General features: G+C 39.5%; 1 protein-coding gene across 1 annotated transcript in view; it reads right to left on the reverse strand.

Annotated features, from left to right (window-relative positions):
- Positions 1-209: 209 nt before the first annotated feature.
- LOC111229349 (pituitary tumor-transforming gene 1 protein-interacting protein-like) overlaps positions 210-11,460 on the reverse strand; it is a 26,085-nt gene continuing 14,834 nt past the window's right edge. Inside the window, exons 6-7 of the mRNA XM_022755643.1 lie at positions 4,222-4,268; positions 210-700 (exon numbers count right to left, since the gene is read on the reverse strand). Of these exons, the coding sequence (XP_022611364.1) occupies positions 651-700; positions 4,222-4,268 (97 nt within the window). The 3' untranslated portion in view covers positions 210-650. The remainder of the gene's footprint in view (positions 701-4,221; positions 4,269-11,460) is intronic.

The following is an 11,460-nucleotide window of genomic DNA, read 5'->3' on the forward strand; positions in this document are numbered from 1 at the left end:
CATCACTAAGACAGGTGAGGCTGTCATGGGAGAGAACGTTCTGAACTGTGCTGTATGTCCTACTCTGTGTGTCCTCTGGGTGCTGCTGTCATTATGGGCCTATACAGTGCTTCTGCTGGAGGACGCAGCAATAATATAAAGTGTCTGCAGTGAAACTTTTCAAAGCTCCTCAGAAAGAGCAACAGTTTTATCCATAAATGAAGCAAACCTCAGTGTTAAAAGAACAGATTTTTATTCATGTGTCAGAACACGTATGCTGTACAGTCATTACTGTTTATTTCATAAATCAATACAGTATACGAAGTGCAAAAGCTGATATGAAACTACAACATTTAAAAAGAGAGAGCTCAGGTCATGAAATTTCAGAACACAAAATTAATTTGCACAAAGTTTAAAAACAAGCTGCAGCATCCACCTAACACAAAACAGACCAAAACAGTCTGCTCATCAGGTATGACAAAGCAAAAATAATCTTCAATGAGGTTTGTTATTTGAAAAGTGTGAAATGGTGATTGTTCAGTTGAATGATCGGAGACGGCACTCTGTGGCGTTTGTCTTGTTTGTGGTTCAAGTGAGAAAAGGGCAGCATTCCAAGCTAAAAACGAAGGAAAAGCAGCTCAAGACCGTTGATCGGCTCAAGCACAGCTACTTCACTCGTTCTCAAACTTGCTGTACGGGTGGTCCGCGTCTCCGATCAGACCTGCACACAGGAAACAGGAGCAAACAGAGTGGAGACACAATGAAAATACAGAAGCTCATAGTGGCTCCATGGATTTCCTCACAAATGCAAGTAGACAAAACGCAATCACATTCAGAAAACATCAAATTGACAACACGTGCTACAAATACTGATAAGCGCATGAGCTCTCTCTCTCTCTCTCTCTCTCTCTCTCTGCGTGAAAAAAGAAATGCCAACTGGCTAGCATCAAAACCGTGCTGCAGGGAATAAGTTGGATATAAGTTGAATGAAAAAGGGCATCGATTCTCTTGAGACCTAACCGTTCAGCAGCTTGGTAGCAGAATTACTGAGGCCGAAACTCGCATCTTCACGCTGGAAGATGAATGCAACACAAGGGAATAAACGGTATTAACAACTGAGGAGTCGTATTATGACTGTAGATAGAGAGAAAAAGCTTATCCCTGTTGCTTGCATTCAGGTGTTGTGGCGGTTAAATTGGAAACTTCGAGGAGGGACATCTAGGTTTTATAGTCTGCTTAGAAAAGACCAATCCCCAAACTACAAGGGTGTCAAGAACATTTGGGAAAAAGATCTTGGAACATCCATTCACAGGGTGGCTTGGAGCATGGTGATAAAATCTTGGTTCTCCATAGCCTGGGACATGCAAACACACATTATCTTTTTTTAAAATAGTGAATAGAAATTATTGGACCCCATCAAAAATATCAAAGTTGGGGCTTAGGAATGATGATGCATGTTGGGGATACAACAAAGGCAGGGGCACACTGTCTCACATGCTATATGAATGTGAAATGGTGCATCACTTATGGTTAGAAATACTTCATTGTATTAATAACATATCGGAGACAAATCTCAGTGTGAATCCAGCATTATGCATATTGGGCATTTTGCCAGTGAAAGTTAAATTGTCATCAAAGTTGTAGGTGAAACTGGGCCTGATAACAGGGAGCAGAATAGTGTCAAAGCATTGGAAATTAAAAGAGCGTATCAGTTTTAATGAATGGAGGGATGAACTGGCTAAGATGGCTTCCCAAGAGCAGCTTATCCACAGGGCTAATAACAGTCTTGACGTATTTAGGAAGGTATGGGGCCCATATTCGAGAGCAATAAGTAGAGGTGATTGCCTGGATGACTGATGTTCAGGTATCCCAACCCCACTCTTTTTGAAATCATATGAGTGTCTATGCTTGATGGACTAACATGAAATGCAATATGGAGGTCTAATAGCCTGTATCATACACTAAAGAATGTGCATGTTATGTTCTTATTTAATTTTGTCTATTTACTTTTTATTTATTTAATTTATTTCATTCTTTTTGTTACCATACAAAACTGTAAACTGAAAAAAGCAATAAGTAGGTTTGATCGTAAAAAAAAAAAAGAAAAAAGAAATGCCAACAAGTAACATTTAAAATGGAGCTTCAACTAACTCTGTCTGTCTGTGTTGAGTCACAATAACTACCTGAAAATTAGAATTACCACATCCTGGTTGTATGCCTCCGCCACTCAGACTAGTTTCAGATTACATCCTTTTTTATCCAGAATCATATGAAATATAAACCATTTGAGTGAAATTTTGCCATAATTGCTGTGTGAAGTCTTGACTTATGGCTAAAAAGTGTATTCTGAGGTCACCATGACCCTGACCTTTGACCACCAAGATCTAATCAGTTTGTCACTGAAATTTTACCAAATTTGAAGAAATTCCGTCAAGGTGTTATGGAGATATTATGTTCACAAGGAGAAAACCGTGTCTTGTGAGGTAACCACACCATGGAAGTTTGACCTTTGACCCCTAAAATGTAAGCAGTTAATCATTAAGTCCAGGGGAATGTTTGATGCCAAATTTGAAGGGATTTCCTTGAAGAGTTCCAAAATCATGTTTTGTGAGTAGTCCGCCAAAAATCACTTGTATCAAGGTGAACATTTCACCAAATTTGAAGGCGTTACAGAAATATTAAATTCCTAAGGACCAAACCACGTTTTGTGAGGTTTTGTGTGTGTGAGTCTGGTTGTGTGAGTGTGTGCACACATGTGTTTGTTCAGTGTGTTTGTGTGTGTGTGTGTGTGTGTGTGTGTGTGTGTGTGTGTGGTGTGTTTTGTGTGTGTTTGAAGTGTGTGTGAGTCTATCTGTGTGTGTGTGTGTGTGTGTGTGTGTGTGTGTGTGTGTGTAAGTCTGGCTGTTAAATGAACAATTTACATCAGCTGTGTGCAGCTGGAAGACAAAGAGCTCATATAAATCTATCTGAGAAATGGGTCAGCGAACCTCTCAAACTACTGCCATTTAATAGAAAACAGTAGATAATATCAGAAAACTTTTCACACCGTCAGCACCACAAGACTCTCTTAAGAACGTTTATGTGGTTTTGGCGTTGCCAGAGTCAAAAACGTGGAAACAAGAGCAAGCTGAAACGAGGGTTTTTTCAGTTTGTCTCAGACAGTCCACTTATGAATTTGTATTGCAGTCTATGGGGCAGTTGGATGGTACCCCCATTACTCAGGGGTTCACGTTTCAAATTTTGCAAGTCTCCCGCCTTTGGTAGACACATTGTCGGATGAGGACAATTTGTCTAGGTTATCATAAAAAAATTATGTGTGAAGAGGGAAATTTGTGGCAGTGAGGAGTTAATCAGGTAATTTTGAGACGGGTTTAAATGCTTATCCCCACTTTAGTCGTGATGTCATCCACTCTAGCCCTGAACATTCCACGCAATACACACCTATTATAAACGGAAATGCCGAAATGAAAATCTAAAGACGGAGCACCGGAATCAAAATGCAAAAGGAACTTTATTAGTTCTGAAGTGGACATACAGCTGCAGGAAGTGAGACGCAAACGAGTTGTTCAATGTTAATGTAGCATTCATTTATTTTAAAAGACCCTAATATTAGACTATAATATTATATAACTGTAGAACGAAGAAAACGCAATAACCACTTATTTTGTTCAAACATGTCAGCACTCAAATGTGCATAAGAGTACTCTTGAGTGTGCGTAAAGTCTGTTCTTACCTAAGAACAAATCCCAAATAAGAAAACATTGGTGAATGTCTGAATCTTCGTCAAAAGTGCATAAGTGGGTTTTAAGAAAAAAATTCTTAAGAATGGTTGGTGAATGAGGCCATGTTGTTTGTTCAGAGACAGACCTTTGTCTGCTGTGTCAATGACTTGTGAAGTTCTGCTTACAGTCAGGAGGGGTCTTATATGTGGCACCAGCGTATGATAAATTATGCTCAGATTGATTTAAACAGACAGGAGTTAGTGTAACCAACATGTGACCTGCATTGCTTTGCTAAAGTACCGGCTGTTAACTGTTGAATAATGCATTGCTAGCACAGGGAAGGGCAGACATGAGGAGAGCAGAGAGGAGGAGGTGGTTGACATCCAGCACTGTGGTGGACTTCATATACGCAGGTTCATACATTATGGTGAGAGATGTGTACACAGCCTGTCACACCATCATTACAGAGGTTGAATGGAGTACATATGGTGATATAATGTAAACCCAGGTTCATACATACCATACTTCCTGCGGATCTCATCGTGCTTAGCCTTTCTCTCCACCTTCCTGTAAAAAAGAAAAACAGAAGATGAAAGTTATGTTAATTTATTTTTATTTATATTATATATATATTTTATTTATTCATTTAAATACATTTTTTCAGCTTTTACACCTGTAATTTGGTTCATCTTCTCCAAAAAAATTAAGGAAATGAAGCATCTGTTGCCTCTGAGTTCTGCTCCATCACAGGTTGCCACTAAGTTCTTATAAACAACAGACAGGTGACACATTCATAGGAGAGTTTTGGTGATGTCATCCTGTTTCATTAGTACCATCATGTGGGGAAATCAATTTTCTAGCACCTTTCTGTTGTTTATCTGCTTACATTTCTTCTGTGGTGCCACCAAGAGCTCAAGAAACATCAACATAGAGTATTTTGAGTTAGAAACAGAAGATAAATATGAACTTTTATTTTATTATTTTTCTGTTTACCAGTTATGTCAGTTATGATAATGTGATGACCCTCTCTGAGCAGGCCTCTCATTGCAGGAGCCTGATGGGTGGAGACCAGTTGTCAAGGAGATTCAGCTCACCTGGCGCCTCATATACAAAGCCTTACGTAGAATTCACACTAAAATGTGGCGTACACACAAAGCTGGAAAGATGCGCATGCACAAAAAATTCTGATGTATAAAACCATGCACACGCAGGATTCCATGCACATTTTCTTTGTTCATCCCAATTACTGTGGAATCGAGCGCACATGCACGAACACCACACTCCACATTCTCTCCACCCCAAATTTAATATGCTAATGAGTATAAATGCCTGGACAACCCCTCTCTTCAGAATCAGGAAAAATGGCAAAACAAGCAGTAAGTCGGCCAAAAAGAGACACTTCAGCGAGTACAAGGAGATGGTGCTGCTTTCAGAGGTAGAGTCCAGAAATAAAGGTTTCATTCTGCACTTTGTCCTCTGGCATTAATAATAACAGAAAACAAACAAAGTGGGAGTGGCAGAGGTTGTTAATGCGGTGGGGTCCTGACATATCTTGCACCAGAATTATTTTTCTTGAACTTTATGCATGTTCTCTTGATTGAAATGAGTAAAAATATTTACAGTAATATTTTGTTTATTTCACACACTATTTACATCCAGTATGCACCATTTTCAATAGACACTCAGATGCAATGCAGCAAACAGGCAAAAGACTATGAGACTATACAAATGTATACTCTGTGACTTTACTGTGGAGTCTTTACTTATCTCTAGCAGGCCTCTATATAAACATAAGACTAATCTGTACAATTCTAAGCGCGGTTGGAATGACTCTGTGAAAGAAGTCCATGCTGAGGCTAGAAGAGCTTTTAAAGCATGGGTTGAGTCAGGTAGAAATAAATATGGACTCATGCGGGCAATAGCAAATTTTAAATATGCACTTCAATTCATTAAAAAGAATGAGAATACAATGAGATCTGACTCAATTGCGAGAAAGTTGCAAAATAATAGTCTTAATGACTTCGGGAAAGAAGAAAGAGTTATGAACAACATCCCTACCATCGAATATTGATAAAAGTGTCTCAGATGAAATTTCCCAGTTGTGGCAGAAAAAATATTATGAACTGTTCAACTATATTGAATTTAAAGTGGGCAATATAGATGATAAAGAGGAGGTAGCTGTTACTCCACAAGAAGTCCACGATGCAGTCATTAAGTTAAAACATCAAAGGGTATGCGGTATGGATAATATAACTGCTGAACACTTTAAACTTGCATGTTATAGGCTTTATCCCTTGCTTGCAATATATTTTTCTGGGTTATTAATCCAAGGTAACCTACCTGACTCAATTCTATCTGTTATACTTGTGCCTGTGGTTATAGATAAAGCTGGTAAATTAAACAGTTCAGAGAACTACAGGCCTGTAGCCCTAGCCAGCATTCTATCTAAAGTGCTGGAGAGAATCCTACTAAATAGGCTGGAATAGTATATCCTGACTACCGATAACCAGTCTGAGTTTAAACATGGAACTCGTGTGTTTTTGCTTTAAAGGAGATTGTGGATAAATACAAAATGCATAATAACACAATTTTTATGTGTTTTATTGATGCTTCTATGCAGATGATTTGGTGATTTTCAGTCCATGTAGTGCTGGTCTTCAACAGTTATTGAGGGTATGTTCACAGTATGGTCTAAATTTTGACGTAAAATATAATGCGAACAAGAGTAATATTATGATTGTTAGATGCTGGGATGACAGAAAATTGTGTGCGTGCAGTTGATCATTCCTATTAAATCAGGGAAAGTGGCTCTGGCAGCTATTTCCCAAATTGCACTGTAATATTATCCTGGTAAACCACATTGTATGGAAACTTTGTATACCTGGATGACATACAAATGATTCTGTCCCATACAGCTGACATGGTGCCGCTCAAGGATGACTGGCACAGTCCTGACTGCTCTGCTTGTTCTCTCTGAAATGCCCCTTTCGCCACAGTGTGGTCAGCACTAAGGGAACAGACAATACCTAACTCATCACAATGTCCCTCTCCAAAGCAGGATCCAACTAAGCACAGTTCCAAGAGGATTGCTGTAGGAAATCTTAAACAGCTGACAAGTCATCATCACCGGCCCAAAAAATCTGCGTGGTCTCTAAATACCGTATATTATACTTTTGCCATTAGCTATTTCCTCTAAGTCCAAAGCTGCCATTTTTATTAGGCCATATATTGCATCAGTTTTGCATATGCTTTTAGGTCCACTTATTTAGTTGTATACACGTGGATGTGTTATGGTTTCCGATGGCTTTGATGAGTAATTATTTTAACATGTGGTCCGACAGACTTGTAAATAATTTTCTAATGTTAGTAGTTTCACTGCATTGCCTCTAAGTGTCGCCAAATGACTAAAACCATTAGAAACATGTGTACGCCAGACACGAAAATGGCATGGAAGAACAAAAATTCTCACGTTCATTTCACTCTTGACACATCCAACCATGAGCGTGAAAGATGTGCGTATACAACGTTTGTACATGAGGCACTGGTCTGGCTGCACTACAGCCAGTTTCTCTGTCTCTCACCCCCTGGCTTTCCCCCCCATTAGGTTTTGTTGTATTTTGTTTGTCTTTAGGTTAATTTCCTTTTTAGTTGTGTAAATCATCTGTAGTCTTCCCTCCTTTTGTCCAGCCATGAGCTGGGTTGTGACAATAAACTTATATTAATAATTAAGTGCCTAAAACTTTAGTTTGTTTTGAGCTACACAAACAACTCGGATTGAAATCAGCCTAATTTTACTAATTCAAACTAAAACATTTCAAACTAAAACACAGCAGCTACGCTGTGCTCTAGGATGAAAGACAAAATCAAAGTGTCTCACACGGAGGCTCTGACACTTTTACAGGAGCCCCAACCCGGGGATGAGATGTGACAGAGTTCGCACGACAGCTAACTGCTCACTCTTCCTTCACTGTCTGTACTCTGTACATGCATGTGACAACATCACTCCTTGCAGTTTTGTGTCCTGTGTCCGAACAGAAAGGCAAACTTGACTGGCAGCGGAAAAGTGGTCAATTGGCTTTTATTAGCGTGTTAACCCGCGTTTAAAAAATGCATTTATATCCTTCTAATTTTGGTGGAAAAGTACAATTTTAATTACAATTTTTCCATTACAGCTAACAATGTATGAAAAAACACATATTCCTTTTGGATAATTTAAACACTATCAGTTCATGTTTTCATACTTTGCAGACTATGATGCAACATTATAGCTAGAATCACAGCTCTTATCTGGCTGCTGTAGCACTCTCAGACCTGACCTGTTACTCCATCATGTCAGCCCCAGCCCTGAGCTCTTTCTGAGGGACAACAAAAGCTCGGGAGGAGGTCCACCCTGCTGCCGGCTTATACACAGCTAACTGACTGACATGTTTAATCGCCCTACTAATAAATTTGGCTGCATTCAACAAGTGGGAAGTAAGCCTGGGCGATACTGCCTATATGTAATATGGAACTATTTTTAGGCTATATCACAATAAACGATATATATTGTGAAATTTTGCTGCTGTTTTGTGTGATCTAGAGATATGGCATCATGCTTGTTTTTCACTCGTGATGAGCAGCTTCCAGCAAAAAATAGACAGGGAAACATGGGAAACATCAGTCATACTGATATGATACCAGCAACAATATATATAACTGACTCGTTTCACTAGCCTACAGTTTCAATCTCTGGACTTTATATGAATATGACACAGACATGACAAAAAAATATGTGTGATGACACTGTTCAATATTTCGATGACGATGTGTTTTGCAATAAATAAAGGAATATTGAAGTGTGCATGTACAGTTTGCTGAGCGAGGCTGAATGAAGAACACAGACAAAGGTCACTATCAATAATGTCCTCCCACCGCTGCAGGTATTGTTGTTATGTTGTTATTGTTGTTGTATTTAGGGCTGCACAATTAATCTAAATATTACTGAAATCGCAATATGGCCAAGTGCAGTAAAAGGTAAAATGTGTGACAACATACCATTATAAATGTAATACCTTTACAAACCACATTCTACAGATGTAAGGGAACATGTTTGTTTGGTAAAAGCCCCACCAAAAATCACTTCATCTTTTTTATATTTTTTTCCAGTGAAAATGAGATGCAAAAATTGCAATATGATTTTTTCTAAATGTGAGAGTTTCAAAAGGCTTTCCTACCATACCAAAAACAAACTTCTAACAGAAAACACTTAGTTCTGTGGTGTTTTTAAATGGAAATGGCAGTTTAAAACAGCATTCAAAAAGATAAATGGTTCAATGCCTCATGGGAGTTGGTGAAGATCCCCCCAAACTGTTCTCCAGCCTGGGCTCAGTCAGTGGAGGTCATGCTACAGTGTCTACATGCTCTAGTCTCTCCTATGATCGGTCCCATCTAGTCTCAACTTCCTGTTCACAACACAACCTCGTCTATGTAGGTCATTGCACTTACTGTGACTTTTCTGATTTGATCATGCTCACCACAGAAAACCTGACTAGATTCTGTGGCACATGAGAGAAAAGCTCATGGAGGATGGATAATTCAGCTCACAGCCTCTCTCTCAGACACACAGAGAACTGGGACTCTGATGTTCCCAGCACAGCATTTGATAATGATAAACCAGTTACTGACTATGTTTCTGCATGAATGCCCCGCTTACCAACACATCACCAGGCCATCCTTGGAGGACTGGATGAATGCACTCGGAGAACAGGCACTAGATAGAAAGATGAGGCTGAAACATTTTTGGAGTGCAGGAAATGGAGTGTTCTGCAGATCTGCTGAGTGATACAACATACACTGCCATACTGGTCACTGACTATCACACTTGTGGCTGACAGTGGCTGATACTCCACAGGATGTAGCCCACTCTATTTATGACCACATTTTCAAAGAGCAGCTGCTTAGCCTTGACAATCCAATTGGTGTTTTAGGATGCCAGTAGAGGAAGATTCAGCTCCTCCTCTGGGACATGGACTCGTTGGGGCTGTACACTAACACCAGTTGCTTGAATCCCAAATATACAATGGGCCCTTTTGTTGGGCACTATGGACCATTCTGTTATAGGAAATCCCTTACACATTGTGCTGGGATCTCTCGAGAGGCAAAAACATCTAGAGAGAATAGAATTAAATCTTAACATCATTCGTGCCACAAGCTGATATGATGGTCCTGCTAGCTGACTCCATTTATATTACGCTTGTATTACATAGACAAATGTGCTCATTTTAGTTAATAATGGTCTGCATTTAGTTTCAGAGACATTGTAACTAATCACTAAAAGCCTGAATATGAAAATGACCAATTCATTTTAGTATTCATTGATATTAAAGAGGACCTATTATGGCCATTTTAGTGTCCTTCATTTCATTCTTGGTGTCAACTAAAATAGATTTACATGCTTTAATGTTCTGAAAATACATTATTTTTCTTCTTCTGTACATTTTATAGTGTACTTTATTCACCCTCTGTCTGAAACGCTCTGTTACAGCTCAGGTCTCTTCCCAACGACACGTTCTGCATGTCTTCTGTAAACAAATGGTTGTGGCGGCTTCAGTTCCTTCAGTTGCCTTATCGTTTTGTGCAAGAGTCCAATCCTGAACCGGAAGATGACAAACTCAATCCACCTTCACAAGCTGGACTGGAGCAGGAAACCAAGCGTACCCACTATCGGGCAGCCAGAGGGAGGGAAGATGCAAAAATATGGAGAGTGGACAGTCTGCAAACACTTTGGACAACAATAGTGCTTCTGCTGGTAACATTTCTGCATGGCGGCCTGCCACGCCAAAATCTTTGCCGCCACACCAAGAAAAAAATATAATAATGCGACAACACAGCTCTCTCCTCGCTCTCTTAAAAGCTGGGTTAGCGTAACTCTTTTTCCTTTCAATAACTACAGTTGTGACCAAAATTATTAGCCCCCCAGGAATTATGGAACATTTTCCTAAAATTCTTCCCAATGTTTGCAGCATTGATAAAACTCAATATAATCAAACATTCACCAGTGCTTTTTAGTAGCTTTTGGTACATTTTGTAATATAAAAAAACATTTTAGGCTTGCTTTATATCAAATATAGAGAATAATCGGGATGTCAAAAATATTAGCCCCCATGATGAGGAGGTCAGTAATATTTCCCTCCATGAATTCTTGCCTTCAAAAACACACCTAATTAACCAATCAGCTTCCAAACCACACCTGTGCAGTCAATTGGCTTCCTAACAACACCTGAACATTCAATCAGCATAAAAGGACTCCAAGGAACAGGGCACTTGAACACATTATTGAGAGGGACTACTTTTACTCACCATGCCAATGCCAAAGGAAATCAGTCTTGAGATCAGAAAGAAGATAGTGGAGGCTCATGATAAGGGGGAAGGCTACACTGCCATTTCCAAGCATTTCACAGTGTCTAGAACCGCTGTACGTTGCATCATTGCCAAGTACAAGGAGACAAATTATGTAAGAAATAAACCTGGGCGTGGTCGTAAGTACAAGATTCCAAAAACTCTGGAGAGGAAAATTGTCAAAGATGTCAGCAAGAATCCCCGGTCATCTGCCAAGATGATTGTTGCTGACCTGGCCTCTTCTGGAGTTGATGTTTCAAGGAGCACAGTAGTGAGGGCTCTCCATCGTGGTGGACTTCATGGCCATCGTCCAAGAAGAACACCTTTACTCAAAGAGCGGCACATCAAAGCCAGACTGAGGTTTGCCCGTGAACATTTGAAA

The sequence above is a fragment of the Seriola dumerili genome, unplaced genomic scaffold, assembly GCF_002260705.1.
Source record: "Seriola dumerili isolate Sdu_G_001 unplaced genomic scaffold, Sdu_1.0 BDQW01000017.1, whole genome shotgun sequence".
In the NCBI taxonomy this organism is placed as follows: Eukaryota; Metazoa; Chordata; class Actinopteri; order Carangiformes; family Carangidae; genus Seriola; species Seriola dumerili.